Source organism: Lepidochelys kempii, chromosome 3, assembly GCF_965140285.1.
Source record: "Lepidochelys kempii isolate rLepKem1 chromosome 3, rLepKem1.hap1, whole genome shotgun sequence".
Lineage (NCBI taxonomy): Eukaryota > Metazoa > Chordata > Testudines > Cheloniidae > Lepidochelys > Lepidochelys kempii.
Window position 1 is genome coordinate 148638304 of NC_136382.1, and position 19037 is coordinate 148657340.

Below are 19037 nucleotides of genomic sequence, written 5' to 3' on the forward strand. Positions count from 1 at the left end.
CAGGGAATGAGGGAGCAGCAGAGCTGCGTTTTGAATCCATGTCTTCCACACAATGACGTTGGCCTATGTAAGCTGAACCTCCCTTTCTTACCTCCCCATGGGTGGGAGTTTTCCTCCATCCTTTGGTGTGAGATCTCTCCCCATTTCCCCTCCCACTGCCCATAGTTAGGCTAGACAGACTCATAACCCATCTCGTTCTCCTAGTGTGCAGTTTGGGGACCCTGCCATTACCACACAGCCCCTCTCTCCACCACTCTGAGGATGCCCATAGCAGAAGCAAACCCTTCTCCAGGCTGACCCGAGACACAGGTGCCCCTTTCCTGCACCTGAGGCTGCAGGACCCAGCTGCATCCCTGCGGGGTGCTCTGGTCCCCCTTTGCTCATTGAGCTGTAGCCCAAGTTGTAACACTGCCTTTCTGTCTTGGGGGAAATAGGATTGAGGACCCCCCCAGCAGGCTCCATGGGTTAGAGGGTCTCTCTGAGGTACAGCATGAGAATCAGGTTTTAGAGGGGCTATGGGGAAGCTCCTCTGGCAAAGATTTAGGGTGGACTTGGGCAGAAGAGAGAAAACCACCGGCAAAGGGCTCTGCTTGTGGGCTTGTTAGGCTCCATGCTGGTTCTGGTATTTTATTTGATAAAGTTACATCATCCATCAGTGTATTAAAAAAAATAATCTTCCTTGTAAAGCCCTAATCTCCTCTCCCTCTAGCCCCTTTGCCTGCTCTGCCTCATTCCCACGCAGGAGCCCGCCCTTCCACCTGGGGCTCTAGCTCCTTTACCTTGGCTGTGGCATGGCTTCTGTGGACCCTGCCTGAATACGACATAGCAAGGCTGTGGGGCAGTGGTGAGAAACAGGGAAACTCTCTCACCCTTGTTTGAGGCATGGTGTCTAGCCCTACGCTGTCCTTGGCAGGGAGGGAGTGAATGATCTGTCACCGGTGATTGGACTGGACCAGCCAGGAGATTACCTAGATCCGTGGTTAAATGTCCCATTCCCTCTGCTGTGTTTTAGGGATCAGGACAGGTGTGCTTCCTACTGAAAGGTGCACCAATGGCTGGTTTTAGCTTACTCCCAGCTCTGTGCCTGGGAGAGGCAGTCAGGAACTGGGAGCTGGACTACTTCTGAACCAACCAGAGCTTACTTCCAGCCTCCTCCAAATTCAATTCCACCTGCAGGGGCATGTGGTAGGGACCAGCCCAGTCCTCCAGAACACTGGAGGGGAGATGGCTGTGTTTTTAACACATCTGGCTCTCCCCATCAGCGAGTGGGGAAGCAGAAGCATGTGTTGGGGTGCGGAAGGAGCTTTGTGCATTACTAGTAGAAGACACACAAACCAGTTTGGTAAAGGGGGAAAGACAGATGGATCAGCAGCAGCAAGGTACAAAACACTCTCACAAGAAGGGACATGGTATCAGGGCAAGATGGGCTCTCAAGCCACCTCTGGAGTCTCTCCCAACCAGCTCACAGCACCTCAAGGCTATGGAGGGAGCCCGTTTGCTCACTCCTTTGGACTGTGCAGTTGGAACAGACAAACTATGGCCACCAGAAAGAGCTGGGAGCCCCACAGCACTACAGAAGGGCAGACACAGAGCCCAACAGCTCCAGAAGCCCTAGCCCCATTGTGAACAGTAGGCCAAAGATGGCACTAGTGTCAGCACTAGGAATTACCAAGCATCCAGGGGCCTGGCAGAGTTTGAGTTTCTCAGAGGGTCATGCCCCTCTTCTGCTCTGCCATGATCAGTCTCATTTCTAGCGTGGTTTAGTATAAGATGGTACCAATGTCTTCTGGTGCTAGCTGACAAAGTCAGTGTGCTGCCGTTTCCAGTAGTGGGCTGTTTGGACGCAGCCCTTGCTCTGGACTCCTAGGTGCGCCTGGTTGATGGAGATGCATTAGATCCAGGACAGGCTGGTCACACCCTGTTCGAGAGTTCTGTTTTCAAATACGAATTCGCTGCCTTGTGGAAACCCCCTCCCCACTGATTCACAGACCAGGTTATACCAAAGACCTTTAGTACTTTGGAGATACCCAACCAGAATGACTCCCAGGGCGTAGTGTGAAGGGTTCATTGGCATGACTGCCTGGCAGGGCCCCACTCTAAGAGTGCCAGAGTCCTCACAGCTCTGTTGTCTTCCTGGGTTCTACCATGACTGTATTTAACATGCCCACTTGACATTCTTGTTCCTGGAGCTTCCTTGCAGCCTGTGAGGGGCTTTGGTACCAGTTTGACCTCTGACGCCCTCTCTGCCGGTTCCGCAGCATTAACAGTATGGTCACCAGGACCAGCGCAGCTGTGAGTATCCCAAACACCAGCACGGTCACCAGCTGGGACTTACTCAACCCTGCGTCCTGCTGGGTCACCACCTCTTTCACAGAAATTTTCAACAGCCCTCCCCCACTGGCTCTCTCGCTGTGGTTGGCAACCCGCCTCCCAGTAACCACAGTCCTGACTGGCTCGGGCTGCGTGACCCAGAGATGCTCGCTGGTTGTGCTTTTCACAGCACCGTTGTTCTCCCTGTTAGCAGGCAGGTAGAAGGTGACCCAGGTCGGTTCCGGAGTGGAGACCTCACACGTTTTGCCAGTAAAACCGTCAGGACACAAGCAGTCAAAATCATTGATGCGATCATAACACTTTGCCCCATTTTTGCATGGGCGGCTGGCACAGTCATCAATGTTGATGGTGCAGAAACGGCCTTCGAAGCCCACCTGGCACTGGCAGGAAAAGCGGTTCAAGCCATCATGGCAGGTGGCACCGTTGGCACAGGGACGCATCAGGCAGTCATCTACATCATTCTCACAGAGGGCACCGATAAAGCCAGCCAGGCACTTGCAGGTGAAGTTCCTAGCAAAGCCGTTCTCGTCCTGGCACTGGCCACCATTCCTGCATGGAAACCTGCAGGCAGAGAGCAGGAACAGATCACAGGCCTGGATAGGACATAGCTCTGGACCCAGATAGACTTGCATTCTCAGGGTGAAATGCACTCATGGGCTTAAGTGGTGCCTAGGCCTTGTGCTTGGTCTCTGCACAAGGGGGAATTCCACCCTCAAGCGGGGGAGAGAAAAGGGCAGGTGTTTGGGTCCCTGTGCACAGAGGGGAAAAAGGCCGCCAAAGATGTCTCTATGGACGTACACAGACACACCTGGAGCCCAGCTACGTCCCACCCTTCTAGAGATTGTGGCCAAGTCACTGGCCAATCCCACATCAGGAAAAGCCTAAAGCCAAACCTTACAAAGGAGAAGGCTGACTCCCAGTAAGTTTCCCTGAGTGCAAAGCAGAGGCAGGGTCACTGCGTTAACCGTGAGTGACTGGAATCTCCTCTGATCACAGCTCAGACTCCATCCACTGTGGGAGCTGCCATTACAGTTAGCTAAACCAAAGCTCCCCTAAAGACTAGGAAGATTTTGGCTTTGTGCCATAAACAAGGAAATCCACAGCTAATGATCCAAGCTGGGCTATTGATTGATAGAGTAGGAGCTGGAGCTAATGCCTTATGTAATCTCCACCTGCCCTGCCGCTCTCTCTCACCCTGCCTTCTCACATGGCCCTGTCTTCCGCTCACAGTCCTTCCCATGGAAGCCCTCAGGACACAGGCAGGAATACTCCCCATCCCCGTCATAGACGCACTCGGCCCCGTTCTGGCAGGGGAGCTCATGTTCACAGATGTGTACGTCTGAGGAGAGAGAAAGGGGAGGCATTTGGTAAGCTGAGCTGGTGCCAACAAGAACTGTCAACCCCACCCCAAAGGGAAAAGATGAATCATGAGCTGCAGCTTCCCTCAGTCCCAGCAGCATGGCTTTTACACAGAACTCACTGGGGTACAACTCAGTCAGTTCCCTGTCATTGCCTCAGGCACTGGAGCACCTCAGTCCCGCCTGTTCTCTGCCTGTGGCACACAGTAGTTTAGCTTTCTGAGGGCTGTAAAACTTTGGTCTAATTCTGGTGGTTGGGCTTGGAGTGGGGGTGGCTGAGCAGGGTTTAATGGCCTGTGGTATAGAGGGGTCAGACAGTTTGGATAAGCTGGTGGTCCCATCTGGCCTTAAACTCTTCAGCGACAGCTCTCAACGCACTTTTACATTGTTCTATATGGCAGGGAAAGCGAGATGCAGAGAAGGGAAGGCCCTTAGCTGCCCTGTGGCTCTGAGCGCCGTAGTATAACTGCGTACTGCATTCTGAACACCCTCCAGCCTGAAGCGCAGAACCCCGAGACCCCTAGCTGGAGGGCAGATTAGCTATGCCACGAAGCTGCTTCATCACTCACTTCCATTTGAAGTGGACAGAGTGAGTGGCTCCCACCCAGCTGGCTGCCAAAGGCAGAAAGTGTGGATGGAAATAGAAAGCACTGTCAGCAGACCCAACAGTGAGGGAAAGCCAGTGAATACCATTAACGCCACTGCCTCAGGCCCATCAGTGTCACAGCATCAGGGGCCCTGCAAACTGGGAATCAGAGCCCAGCAGCCTGACCACCTTCTGTAGAAAGGAAAAGGGATGGGCCAAATCTCTGACAGAAAGGTAAGACCCCAGCCTCCCATGCAAGCATCACAATGAGAAAACGCTGGTCACCTAAACAGCAACATCAACCTTTCATTTAGGGAATGTGTGCTGGGCTCCTACCCTAATCGTGAAAGGGTAAAAAACAGAATCTCATGGGGGATACGCTCAGGCAGCTGGATTGACACCTGGTGCCTCGAATCCCTGTGCCCTCCACATTCCCCTCCCTTGCTTTGCAGGGCACTTGGACCCTCCCCCCCACCACATTTTCCCCACCTGGAGATCTTTATTGTAAACAAGTTACCAGTCACTGAACCCTTTGCTGAAGCAAGCTGGATTCCTGTCCAGCTGGTGGGACCTACCTTTGTCACAGAACTTGCCAGCCCAGCTATTGTGACAGATGCATTGCCAAGGCTGATGGCATGTACCATGGAGACAGCCCGGCATCCGCACACACTCCTCGCAGTACTCTCCTTCCCAGCCTGGATCGCACCTGCAAGAGGATACAGGAGGGTCAGTCCGAGCACAGCAGCCTCCCCAATAGTAGCACAGTATGGACAAGAAGTGGATTATGCGATGGCTTACGTAAGCCTATCTTCACACACCGTCCTGCGCTTGCTATAGGTGTGTGGGGTGCTTGGAAAGTCTTCTCTCAAAGCGCCCCCAGGAGGCAGAAAATTGCTTCTTCTGGGGAGCCCATCAAGGCCAAGGGAGGAGGCAAAGATGACAGATCCTGGGCATGTCTACACTCTAATCATGAGGTGTAATTGTAGCTGGTGTAGATGTACCCAAGCAAGCTTTATTGTAGCCAGCTTGGGTCCCAGAAGCAGTAAAGCCAGGGCAGTGCCGGCAGCGTAAGTATTCCTGGAACCGTGGGTAATTCCTCTACAGCTAGCCCATCACGCCGCAGCATCACTTAAAGCTAGCTCTGGTAAGTCCACTGAGCTGCGATCACACCCGTGACTGCAGCGTAAACATATGCCTGGTCTGGTAACATGGCTGTAGTGACATTGTGTGCATACATGTCGACCGCTACTACCGCATTTATTTTCTCCCATAAAAGCTGGAGTAGCAGCACTCAGCACATGCTTTCACACACTTCAGCATCAAAGCCCTTTCCCAACATTTAATGCCTCACTCCTCCCAAGGGATGGAGGTAAATATTATCTGCATTTTACAGATGTGGGAATTGAGGCAGAGAAGAAAAGATTTACCCAACAAGGCTACATAGGGTGGCAGAGGCAGAGCCAGTAACAGAACCCCAGACGTTTGGCTAACAGCCTTGATTTTAATTGCTAGTCCACATTGTCCTCCTCCCAGTAATCTGCTCTGTATCCAAGTATCAAATTAGACAGAAAGAAAATGCCTGTACCCTTCCAGCCAAGCTAAAGGGCAGGTGACAGACACCATCAGGGATGCAGAATTCCCCCCAGGGCCCCGTAGCTTTGTACATTTTGTTGCTTTCTTTTTACTAGTATAATGTGTCCATTTCCTTCCTGCAACAAAGCTACCAGCTCAACTCACCCCCTCCTCTCTGGCTCTGGCATTGCAGCAACTTTTGCCTCAGTTTCCCCTCACTGTCCTTTGGCCTACTCCAGCTATAAGATTGGTCTGACCAGAGGGCGAGGACAATTTGAAAATTTCTGCCCTTCCCAGGGCCATAGAGTCCTTTACCAAAGAACAAAAGAAATATCAACAAAACCAGATCTTCAGCCCTCAGCTGGCTGCCTCTTCCTCACAAATTTGCCTCATCTCCTACAGATTGTCCCCATACCTTGTCAGATTCCTATGCCTTGAACAACCCACTGTCCAGGGAGCAGCACATTCCTTCCTCCCTTCCCTCCCTCAGGGGTTCTGGCAGGCTATAACACCTCAGGGTCCCTGTCTCCAGTTGGCTTCCAGCTCACTCCTGCAGTAGCCAACCAGCCTGCCCTGCTTCTCAGCCTCCTGTCAGGCTGCTTCCTAGAGCAGAAACTTTCTACCTCCTCTCCTCTGGGTCTCTCCTCCCCAACTGGGCTCACCCAGCTCTTTATAGAAACAAGCCCTGCTCTTCCCCCAGCTGGGCTTTATCTCTAATTATGCCTGGCCTACCCTCCAAGTATGAGCAGGCAGGTTAATTGGTCTCTCAGGCCCATATTAACCCTTGCCCAGCACATGTGGGATGAACACCCCATCACACTTCCTGAATTGTGGGACTCAAGGCACTGCACAATAATCCAGATGTGAAGCCATGTACAGTATGCCAGATGGGATCCATGTATAGTATTACCTTATTCTACAAGCTCACCATAAGAGTGTGATGGAGAAACCAGTCACTGCAGTACACAGCAGCATTCTGGACCTAACAGGACAGTGGGCATTGATTGTAAGTGTTCCCTGATTGGACAGTGCCCGACTCCCCAATGGGGAAAGAAGAGATGTGTCCGAGAAAGAGAGCACCCGGATTAAAGTAGAACTGAGCTGAGGTGACAGAGCAGGGAAGATATAAGAATCGGACTCAAAACGTATCACAGAATTAAACCTCACAAACACAATGCAGCGCCTACAATCCCAATAGGCTCCAGCAAGATAGCAGGAGCTCTGAGCTTCTCCACATCTGGGCAATGAAAGTCCGGACAGAGGCAGCCAGAGCTAGCACAGGCTAGCCAGAGAGTCTCTCTGAGAACCAGATGATGGGGAGAAGAGGCTGCCAAGCTGTAGGAGGATTCAGAGAACAAGGGTGACCTGAAAAGGGAAGGCAGTAACTAACACCTCTGTAACCACCTCAATAACAGGCAGCAAGACCACCATCCTGACTAGCACAGCACCCTTGACTTGCCCTTGCCACCTCTTGTGCCCCAAACCAGCCAGGGGCAGCGAGTTACATGGGTCTGTGGTGCCCGGGCTCCAGGAATATTCAAGGCCAGGGGCCCAGCTCCACCAATGTTTGGAGCCAGGTCTCTTCCCCGGCCTGGCCCCTGCCTGCCACCCCCCCGCGTGCCTCCCCGCGTGCCTCCCCCCGGGCCCCAGAGCGTCCCTGCCTGATTGAAAGCTGGGGGCTGCCCTGCCGCTCTGCGCTGCTCTCCCTCACCTACCCTGCCGGCTGCTGCTGCTGCCTGAGGCTAGGTTACAGCACAAGAGCAGGCCTGCGGCAGCTGGCTGCTGCTGCACCTGAGGAGGTGCACACATTATTGGCAGCCCAGCCCTCCCCTCCCCTGCCACCCACCGGGAGGTGACCCAGAGTGGGTTTCCAGCCGGGATACGTCTGGACCTCATTCACCTGAGCAGCTGCTAGGGCTTCCTTGAGTGTCTGACCCTGTGATCCTGCCCTGCAGGACTATGGTGTGGGGCAGGAGGTTGCAGCAGGGGAGGAAGCCACATGTGATGGCAGCTCCCTCCCCCTCCAGCAACCACAGGGGAGATGAGGGGGCTTCCTGGACCTGAGCAGCTGGGGCTTGGGTAAGTGTTGTGACACCCTTCCCCCCCCCCCGCCCACAGTCACTGTTCCTGCCCCATGCTGGGCAAGCAGCAGCCCCATACCCCACCCCCAGTGAGGCTACAGTGAGGGGCAGTACCAGTGGAGGAGAGGGTTGGGGGGAGTCCTCCTCCCTGGCCCTAGCCCCGAGGCAGCCTGTCTGCACCCCAAGCTCCTCAGCCTCAGCCCTGCCCCATCCCAGAGCCCTCACCATCCTGCACCCCAACCCTCAGTCCCAGCCCTGAGCCCCCTCCTGCACCAGCCCATCCCCCGCACCCAAAACTCCCTCTCAGAGCCCATCCCCTGCACCCACTCCTCCTGCCCCAACCCCTCCCCTGCATCCCAACTCCCTCCCAGAGCCCACCTTCTGTCCCAGCCTAGAGCCCGCACCCAAACGCCCTCCCAGACCCTTAGGGAGGTGGGGCGGGGGAGGGGAGCATGACTTGAACCTGTTCTGGGCATCACCAAAAATTATACAAACCTGCCACCCCTGAAACCAGCCACATCACTGTCTTAGAGGCCATCACTACAGAACTGAGCCACAGTGGGTTCCCCCATTCCCACCTGAAACAAGTAGCACAGAGAGAGTACGGCTCCAGTGACACTGTTATAACTGAACCCTAAGCCAGGATTCTAGCTAATGCTGCTCTTTCTGTTGTGGGTGTCAACGCTACTGTGGCCTTCTGTTATCATGTATGTTATGTGTTCTGCAAGTACCCACATTGCACACCCACAGAAAGACAGTCTCTGCCCCAAAGAGCTCAGAGTCTAAAGCAGCTTACAATTAACCTTTTCCTGCTGTCTGGGTGGCTATCGTTCTCTGTCTAGGATACCCATCACTGTAATATCTAAGCCCTGAGGATCCCTAGTGTCTCTCACATTGCTGTGCTGCCTATCAGACTGCTGTTGAGATTATAGGGGCCACTTTGCCTCTGCAGAACTGTGCAAGTTTGTTGGCTTCAGGTGGGATCTAAAGGCATTGAAGCAAAGCCCACAACCCTTTCCCACAACGAGGGTGGTCCATCCAGTTGGCTGGAGTATGTGACTCTTGGACCCTGGGGACTGAGATCTGGATGAGTTGAGTAGGATGAGTCCCTTTGCGTTCTTTGACCTAGGAAAGGGTTTGGATGTCCCAGGGAAACAGTGCATGGAGCGAGAGATCAGCTGTCCCAGGAATGGTTAAAGTTGAAATGCACCCACACTGGAATTCCAGACACCATACCTGCACTTGCCGTCCTGGTCACAGCAGCCGTGGGCCAAGTTACAGTGCTCACTGCAGTCATCACCTGCAGGACAGGGCAGAGAGTGGGAGTTAGTGCACAAGGAGGTCAGAAAAGCAAGCATAAACCAGTGCATGCAAGCCCCAGGGTTCCAGAACTGCTCATGCCAAGGGCCCCTATTAGGTCAGATCTATCCACGCTGAGGGCCCTGGGGCGATATATCCCTTTTATCTTGCAAGTGCTCACTTCCCCCTCCTTCATTTATCTCTGACTGCCCCTCATTATGTCACTACCGCATGGGGTGTGAGGGCTTTACAAGAGACCATCTGCACAGGGAAGGATCAGACAGTGAGGAGCAGGTGCACAGAAACAGGTAGTACTTGTATGACAACAGCATTTTGGGACCCCAATCAAGAATTAGGGGCACTGGTGTGCTAGGTGCTGTATAAACAAGACAATCCCTGCTCCAGAGAGCTCACAATCTAGGGCTGTGACAAGACACAGCAGGTAGGTGGCTGAAACACTGCGTCTTTGTTCAGAAAACTAACAATGTGCTTGAAAATTACATATTGGGATCATGTCCTTCACCCTGTCTGTGGCACTTTCCTAAGACTGGTTTCAGAGTAACAGCCGTGTTAGTCTGTATTCGCAAAAAGAAAAGGAGGACTTGTGGCACCTTAGAGACTAACCCATTCATATTCTCTGTGTATATATAAAGCCTGCTGCAGTTTCCACGATATGCATCTGAAGAAGTGAGCTGTAGCTCACGAAAGCTTATGCTCTAATAAATTGGTTAGTCTCTAAGGTGCCACAAGTCCTCCTTTTCTTTTTTCCTAAGACTGTGGCTGTTCTGGGAGGGAATATGTATTACTTGTGGGTTTACAGCACCCAGCCCAATAGGGACTCATCCTACTGGGGCCTCCAGGTGCTACTATAATATAATAAATAATAATGATAGTAAAGTCTAGGATTAGCTTCCGAGCAGAAATGTGAGGAGCTTAAGGGCCTTGAGAAGGATTCCTTCTATTCTAAAGATTCTAAACATTTGTGTCCTTTGGGAAAAGCCAAGTTTCCCCAGGATGTGAGGTGAGTGAGGCTGGACTGGCACCGTCTCAGTCCCCAGCAGGGCCTCTATCCCTAGGGCTGCAGATGCTTTCAGAGTGCTATGCTGCGAGGCTCTGCCAAGGCCAGGCTCTGAGTAACAATCCCTCACTCTATTGCAGAGAGGAAGGCAAGAGTGGGGCATTATTACCTGACAGGTGTCAAGTTCTGTTTATTTATTTAAAGGCCCCAAAGGCTGTAACTGAGCCATGGCCTGACCGCGCTGCTCCTCCTCTCCAACACTGGCCTCCTTTCTTCAGTCAGGTGTCTCCTTTCATCTCCAGCCCTCTTCCCTCCTGTTCATTGCTCTCTGCCTCTCCCTCTCGGGTCACCTGCTCTCTTCTTCCTATTCACTGATTATCACTGAGACATGGCTTTCCAGGGCTCAGAAGTGGCCATTAGACTCAGTCTAGAGCGCTCAGTCCCACATAGTCTTGTGGCTGGGACAAGCTGGGGGAGCTCCACTCCCCATCATTGTTACTCTTAGGCTTTGAGAGCCAGAGGCAAGAACAAAGCAAACAGCTTCTCATCCTGCCCCCTGTCCAGCAGGTGTCACTGCACACCTGAAACATGGGCTGGAGTCAGACAAAGAGAGCAGGAAGAGAGACCCGCATGGGGTAGGAATGGGAGAGCAGAAGCAAATATCAGGAAATTGGACCTCTTATCTCGGGGACTGAGCCTCCTTCAGCCCCCATCTTGGAGATGGAGGACTGGTAGCTGATTGAGTCCATCTCCCCTTGGCCTGTGCTGAATCTCGAATCCCATCAGCAGAGCTTATATCAGGCTGCCAGCAAAAGAGACTTTTGGAACATGAGAAGTCAGAGGGGATGGCGTGTTCTCCTCACTGCATCCTAACGGCCTTCACTGCAAGCAGGAGGCAGACTCCCTCTGGCCCAGACCAAGACCAGAAACTCCCATAATGTGCCATGGCTAATCTGGAGCAGCATGAGGGGCCAATTCAGCCTGTGGCTGAGTACTATCTTGTTTCATGTCTATAAGCACTCTGCAATGGTGGGTGCTTTGTGGCTTCACCACTTAACTAGGGCAAATTCAGGATCCAAGTTGGAGTTTTGCACTCCTCCTGCCTTTCCCTGCCTCTTGGAACTTTTGTGTCCATTACCATAATCCAGCCATTTTTATAGAAAGTGAGTGAGCTCCCTATGCAGCCCAAGGGAGTCCTACCCTCTGTCCCTTTGGGCATTGCCTAGCACTGCACTGATATAACACTTCTGGAAAGCAGCCAGTCATGCACAGTACGCCTACTGGCTAAGCAGAGCCGCTGCTCTCATCTGTCGGATCAGCTTCCTTTTGCTGGACAACAGTGATGTGAGGAGACTTCAGGAGCACCAAAGTGGGTTTGGAAGGATGGACACAGGAGAAAGACACATGTCTACTGAGTCCCACCTTGGGCAAGATGGTGATGGGCCAAGAGGATCCAAACCAAGGACATGAGCTGAAGACAGAAACTTCTAAGCATGGTCAATGTGGCCCCACCGAGATGAACACCTACAGAGACATAAAGAGAACAGTCAGAAAAACCCTACACCCACCCCCCTGCAGCCTTGTTGGGTTGCTTCACACATCCCTTTCTCCCCATCATCCTATTTCTCTAAGTTCACATGCATTTTTACAAGGATTGTCCACTTGTCACATTCTCACTACATCTCTCTACCAGGTCTTTCTGGGCTACCTCCTCTCATGGGGACAACCAGCGCTCCAGGGTCCAAACAGCCTCCTTTAAATGTATAAAGCAGAATTATATCTGTGTACTGTATATAATGACTAAGGATATTAAACTGGAGCCCATCCATGTATCTCAGCCTTCCCCTCCAGCAATCCCACTTCCCCAGCATAGGGGAACCATACCCATTTTTATTCAATACTGAGATCACCCACATGACTCTACCAATGCATCTTAACTGCAGTCTGAATGGACAGGTGACACACTCTGAGGTGCAGCTCAGGCTGTGCTGAGGAGATTGCTTCTCAGTCCTCACTGCCTCTGCAATCAGTGCAGCCAACTGCACTCAGATGTAGAGCTGGTGACTTTATGTCCTCTCACTAGACTCTGAGCTGCAGCTAGCAAACCTAATAAAGCTGATGGCTAAGCAGGGAAATTGCTTCTGTCTCTGCCAGACTCAAAAGGGGGAGGGAGGAAAATAAATCCCTCCAACTCTGGCAGGCGGTCAGTACTGCCAGGAGCAACATTTGCAGGACATGGGAGTGGGGTAAAAGCCCCTAGATTTGGGGTTAAAGCTTAAAGAAGCAAAAGCAAAGATTCCCTTCCTAATTAACTGTAGTTCATTCTTTCCTGTTTCTCCTGTCTTCCTGCAGCGCCACTGGTAGCTCCAATGTTTCTGAGGCCATTTATTTTCCATCCACTGCTTGCCCTCCTGGAGCAGCACTACTACTTCCCAAAAAGGCCTTGTTCCTTCATAGCTTTCTGGGGCACATTGGGACTGTTATGGGCAAGCAATTGACACAATAGGGAAAGAAATATAACCAGATCAGAAGGGCCAGGCAATTTTCCTAGGAGAATGATGAGCATATGGAGGGACTCTACCCAAACATGTGGATGGGAAGGACAGGGGCTCTTCTACCTTAAGGGTGGCTTGCAAGCAATGCAGTGCTGGGCTGAGCTAATGCTTGGATGGGAGACTTCCTAGGATTCAGGCAGCGGACAGACTCTTCAGGAAGTGACACTGGTACCTCAGCAGCGGGCTGGTCTGAGTCTGGACTGTCCTGTTGTCTTAGAGGTACGGTGCTGCTAGAAGCATCATTCAAATGAGTTGCAGAACAAAGATTCTAACCACCTGTGGCCATTACAAGTCCCATGGCACTTCTGATTAGCCTGACCAAATTCCACCACAGATAATTACATTCTACCTCCCTGAATTCCCCCTTGCAGTTTACATTTGGGCACAGGATTCTCCTTCACTTCCTGTCCTAAAGTGCTATGTAGTGTTGGTGTGAGCTGTTGAACAGCTGCTGCATTTCAGGCGAGGGTGAAGTGATTCCTGTGAATCTTATAAAATAATTTAGGGATTATGATTGAACAGTTGGCAGCCTGCTCCTCCGGGGCCATTAGGAGCTGAGCCTCATACCACATGTCATTGAAAAGGTCATTTTCCCTTAGATTTCTCATGAAGTGTCCCAGTTTGAGGCATGACCATCAAAATGTGGACATTATTCCCAACGCTGTACCTGCAGCTCAGGTAGAACCTTCCAGCACTAGTGGGGAGGCAGCATGCAGAGACCGTGCGAGCCTTTGGGATTAAAGGCTCTAAATAAACATAAGGTGTTCTGACAATGCAAAGGCAGTATGAGCAGTATTTGGACTGGGGCTAGGTCTTTATTCCAAGCCCTAGGTCACTCTCATGAACTGAAGGAACTTTCTCCTTTCAATACTGTACTCATGTATTTATTAGGCTTGCTGAGTAGGGATTCTGTGGGCTACCAGATCAGCGGGTTCTGGGTGAATTGGTGGATGGGGGGATTGGTGGCTGACGGTTACTGGGGGGGTTGGTGGCTGGGGTTTCCAGGGGCTATGACTTACACCTCTAAGCTCCACTCCCCACCTAGAGCTGCCCTCCTGACCTCTCTGCTTCCTTAGCATTGACTTCACAGACACACGAGTTTGCTCACTAGGCGAGCGTCACACTTTGGAGGTGGGGGCGCACGGGCTCCCTACAGCTCTCTCTTTTCTGGGAGAGGGAGCTAAACTAAACTAGCTGTAAATGAAGGCAGAGCACAAAGTGGATCAGCTGAAAAAAGCAACCACCTCAGAGCAAAGTAGGAGGATTGTCCCCTGCCCCCAGATGCTGTTGGAGGGGATGGCCCTGAATCTCTCTCTGGCACATCCTGATATTGCTCAAGCTCCAGGTTCTGGCTCTTTGAGGCCAGGGCCCGATCTCCCCTGGGCAGCAAGGAGTGTGCAGGGGGTGGTGCCCCTTGGGGTGCACCCCTCGAGGTTCAGTGCTTTGGGGAGAGGAGCACTGTCAGCCCTGCCTAGCCCCCTGACTCCTGTGCACTCAGGCAGGGTCTCTGCATCCAGCCTGACCCCCAGCCCAGAACGGCTCTGCCCCGCGGGATGGAGCGAGAAGAGAGGGACCTGGGAGCCAGGTCTCCGAGATCGCTGCAGACGCCTCCATTCCTCCCCCCGAGCCAGCTGCAAGGGGCTCGCTTAGTGCAGACACGTGCTGCCCCCGCCTCACCTCAGCCACATCCCCCTCCCCAGGCGCCCGGCCCGGCAGGGGGCGCCTCCCCCCCGCCCGCCAGCCAGCCAGCCAGCCAGCAAAGGCCGCCGGGCACCGAGAGCCTGGACTCCAGCTGGCGGTGGGGCAGCACCTCTGCCGGCTCCTGCCCTCCGCGCAGCTGCCTGCTCGCCTCCTCCGTAGGCAGCCGGATCCTCCCTCCCTCCCCTCGCGGCCCCGCACCCAACCCACCGCCCCCTACTCCTTCCCCAGCCCGCAGGCCGCCCCCTGATCTCCCGCGCCGGTCCTGCCCGCCTCCCGCCTCCTCACCTCGGCGATCGCAGCGGCTCCTTTGGCTCCCGGGGTCTAACTCGGGGAGCGGCGGAGGGGGGCTGCCATGCCCGGCCCGGCCCGGCTGCGGGGGGTTCGGGAGGCGCAGGGCTGCGGAGCTGCTGCGAGGCTCCCCGCTCCGGCTGCTCCTCCCGCCGCTGCCGTGCGCTCAGGCCGGCTGCCAGGGGCTGCGTGTGGCTGCACATCCCTGCGCCCTCCCCGGGACATGCCGCCTCCCGCAGCCCGACGGCGAGCGGGAGCCAGGAAACCCAGAGCCCCCAGCCGCAGGCAGCCCCCTGCCCTGCCCCACTCACCTCTCACCTGCTCCAGCCCGATTGGCAGCTGGGAAGCCGCCTCTGCCTGAGCCGAGAGCTGGGCTGACGCCTCCCTGCCCCCTCCCAGGAGATCTTCCCCCTCCGGCCTCCCCCGCAGAATCTGCCCCAAGGTTTTTGTCCCTGTGCTTGCTCACCTAGGGGGTGGGGGGCAGCCACACACCACTGCAAAGCAGGAGCAGGGGAGAGGAGGAGGGAGGAGAGTGCCCTGTTACAGAGCCCGAGCCCCCTAGCTCTGTCCCAGTCCTGGGGGGAGGATCCCCCTGTGATCTGGAATGGCACTGGAGCCCTCTAGGGTCTGCCCAGGAAACACTGAAAGGGAGTGCAGGGCTGAATAGACAACCCCTTCCCACTGATGGGGTGCTACCGTCCCATATGAGTGAGGAGAGGAAGTGGGGAATGACGTCTGGGGGGGAAGGATACAAGGAATGAAAAGCCAAGGAAGGAGAAACCACTGGGTGCCAGGAACCAGTACCAAGGGCTGGAGAAACAGACGTGAAACAAGGAGAAACCCCCAGGACAACTCTTGGGTTACCCCATGCCACAGGATGCTGGTCAGTGGTCATGGAGATTTTAACTACGCACATATTGCTTGGCAGCCAGCCAAAATCTGCTTCATGGAGACTGACCAGCAGAGACACCAACCCAGGCTTCCTGCTGAGAGTGGAAGATGAGAACCAAGGACTGCAAGCAGCTTCAGATCCACATGGAGAATGGGGCAAGAGACTCCCCTAACACAGCAGGGTCTTGGCTTCTCTGGCATTTCTCTCCTTCTCCCAGTGGCACTAGCACCAGTACGGCTCCAGCAACAGGAGCAACATTGGAAGTCCTTGTGTGAATCAACCACACAAAGATGCCACATTTTAATCACTGCATTATCTAGGCCTGCCTTGATCAAGTCTTCCTGCTCACACTTGCTGCTTTTTTCTGCATACCTTTTCATACATCAGTGCTCATTTCCGCCATTATCAATCATCTCTTGAAAAATGTCTCCATCTTCTATTTTGATGTTTATATTGAAAGTACATGCAAAATTATCTGAATTAAGTAAAAGCTCCTCCTTCAGCCCCTTCCTGTCTAGTTTAAAGGCTGCCCTGCAAGCTCTTCCAGTTTTCACCCCAAGGGATAGTCCATTGCTTAAAGCAGAGACAGAGTAATTCTGACAGTCACCTCCCATCAGAAAAGCAATCTGAATGCTCTGTGAATCCCAGCCCTCCTCTTCATACCATCCACAAGCCATTAACCAACTTCTTCTTCTCCATCCACTCAAGACGGCAAGGATCTCCAGGAAGCTTACTGGTGTGTCAGTCCCATCTTCAGTCAGCTGACTGCTTGTGTCTGCGTGTGCGTGTATAACAAGGATCTTTATGTGTGGTGACAAGGACTCCTGGGGAGCATCTGATTGTTTGTTCTGTCTGCATCTCCAAACCAACTTGCCTCTCTAAAAACTCTACATTTCCTTGCTCCTCCCGAACCTTCCATTACATGGATAAGCTCTAAGCCCTTAAGAGATCACTTGGAGAGGTACTGGTGCCCCAAAGCTTTCTTCATCAGACATAGACAGAACAGCTAGTCCTCTGCAAGGCCTCTCTCCAACCCAGGAAGGCACCTTCCTGTCTATTGCTGTGTAACATCCAAAGGCCCTGGCAAGTTTCACTCTTCAGCATTACCAATCTGCTCCGCCACCTGCCCACTTTCTCCTCTTCCCCTCACCTCTTGCCCAGAGTTTGCCACTTCCTACCACTCCAGAACTGCATCAGTTAACAAAAGCACACAGCCACTAATTCCGCGCTTCCTGTCTCCCAATCCTCCCAAATCACCATATCCACGCTCATCACATCTGACTACCTTCTCTCAGGCCCTGTCCTCTCCACTCTGGCTCTCTCTGCCAGCACTATGATCGTCCGTTCATTTCTTGGCAGCTCTATCCCTACCACACTCATAGCTGCAGTGCTCCTCAAGAAATCACTTTTGACCCCACTGCTGTCAAGTGTGGCCCCAGATCAAATGTACTCTTCAAAGCAAAATACTTTTGAAAATCATCTCTGCAACACCCTTAGTGCCCACAGCATCCTTGGTCCATTTCAATTTGAACTCCAGAGCACTGAAAGCACCCTCCTCAGGCACTCTCCTCCTCCCCTCTGTTGTCTAGGGCTCCCTCACACTTGACCTCAGTGTCGCGTTTGACATGGGCTACACATCCCTCTTGGACTTCAGGCTGGCGTCTCTGCTCCCTCCCTACCTGGGATCTCACCTGTCTCTATAACTGTGCCTCATATGTCTGTCATACAAGACACCATTCTCTTCTCTATCCACCCCTTCCAACTTGGGCACATCATTTCACTTACCTCAACTATTGCTTTTATGCTAATCACCCTCAACTCCCTCTCCTTGCATCTCCCTCCCCTTTTGTCACACACGGTGACACCTGGCTCTTAACTTGCTCCACTCAAACATCAACAAGACAGACACCTTCCCTCTTGGATAGAGAAGGATGCTCAGCTGTAACCACAATTCAACCACCTCCCTTCTCACTGGTCTCTTTTCTCCTCTTGGCCCTAAGTTCCCCTAGTCTCTGAGCAAACTGTTGCACCTCAATCTATCTTCTAGACCTTCTTTGCTGAATCGCTCCCTTCACAAGTCAGGTGCATGAGCACCCATTTCCATGGTCTCCAGAGGCCCCTCAGATCCATACCTCAGTCTCTTCAGGATGCTTCAGCCATCTGCTCAGATGTGCATGGAACAGAACTGCTCCAGCTCTATCCTGGGATGCCTTCACTGGTTCTCCATCTTCTGCAAAGTCACTAGCCTCATCTTTGTAGTAGTAGTTGTATTATCATAGCGCCTAGGAGACCTAGTCATGGAAGGCACTGTTCTTCAAGGCCCTTTGTGTTCCGACTCAGTCTACAAGTGTGACCCTACCTCTCTTGATACTAGGCATTACAGTAAAGGGGAGCAGTGAGGAGGAGAGTACATCTCCCCTTCCTCTGCTAAAAGCAGAAGGAGAGCTCTCCCTCCCTGGCTGGCACTGCTAAAAGAACAGGAAGAACTCCCTTGCTGTTCAATCTTCTTTGACCATTGCCCAATATCCCCACTTGCTCCCTCTGCTCTGCCAAGCCCAGGCAGCGCCTGGCACTGCTAGCACCTTTGCTATGGGGCTTAGGCTTCTCACCTCCCTCCCTCCTCCTCCTTCAAATGGTACTGCCTGCACCAGCTTCCTCGGACACTACCCTGGTGTAGCAGGCGCTTGCTATTACTCACTCTTCGCATCTCTCCCTGTTCCCTGTCCTCACCTGTTCTCACATGCTCTTATTGTGATATTGCCCTGGGACTGACTGCTGGGCATTGCGAGGCCACTATGGGAACAGGGTCCCATACAATTACATTGTATTTTTCTTAGTTTGAGTGATAAGGACCTCTGAGTGCCAGTGGCATTGTGTGTGCTGCTGGACTGAGTGTGTGTGTTATGTATTTGTGTAGCCGTGGTGGCATCAGTGTGTGTGTCTGCTCTGACAGAGTGAATGTGTGTGTACCCATATAATGAGAAGCACTCCATGTTAAGATCAGCGTGTGCGTGTACATACAACTCACCAGGATCTGTAAGAGGGGGAGATGGGCTTAGATTGCAGTAAGTAATACAGGACCCCGGGTTCTCCATTCTGTTCCTCTCAAGCGTGAGAGCCGTGGCACTGAGTGAGTGCCATCTGGGTACATGAGGTGACACTTGGTCACTGGAGATATAAACTCACAGGCAGTAGGGTAGGGAACAGAAATCATTTCAATAACTGAGAGAGGAAAAAATGGGTGAATTTAAACAAATGACACTTTTCCTTTCACTTTTTAACCATGGTCCTTGTATGATTCTTACAGAGAGTAAGAGATGGGGAGAAGGGAGGTAAAGAAAGTGGGGGAAGGGGAC

General features: G+C 52.9%; 1 protein-coding gene across 1 annotated transcript; it reads right to left on the minus strand.

Annotated features, from left to right (window-relative positions):
• Window positions 1-585: 585 nt before the first annotated feature.
• DLK2 (delta like non-canonical Notch ligand 2) lies at window positions 586-18464 on the minus strand. The gene is made up of 7 exons (XM_073336688.2): window positions 18412-18464; window positions 14787-14944; window positions 11668-11769; window positions 9165-9228; window positions 4851-4981; window positions 3526-3670; window positions 586-2892 (listed from the first exon to the last, which is right to left on the minus strand). The coding sequence occupies exons 1-7, from the start codon at window positions 18462-18464 to the stop codon at window positions 2115-2117; spliced, it is 1431 nt and encodes a 476-aa protein (XP_073192789.1). The 3' UTR covers window positions 586-2114.
• Between the last annotated feature and the right edge of the window lie 573 nt (window positions 18465-19037).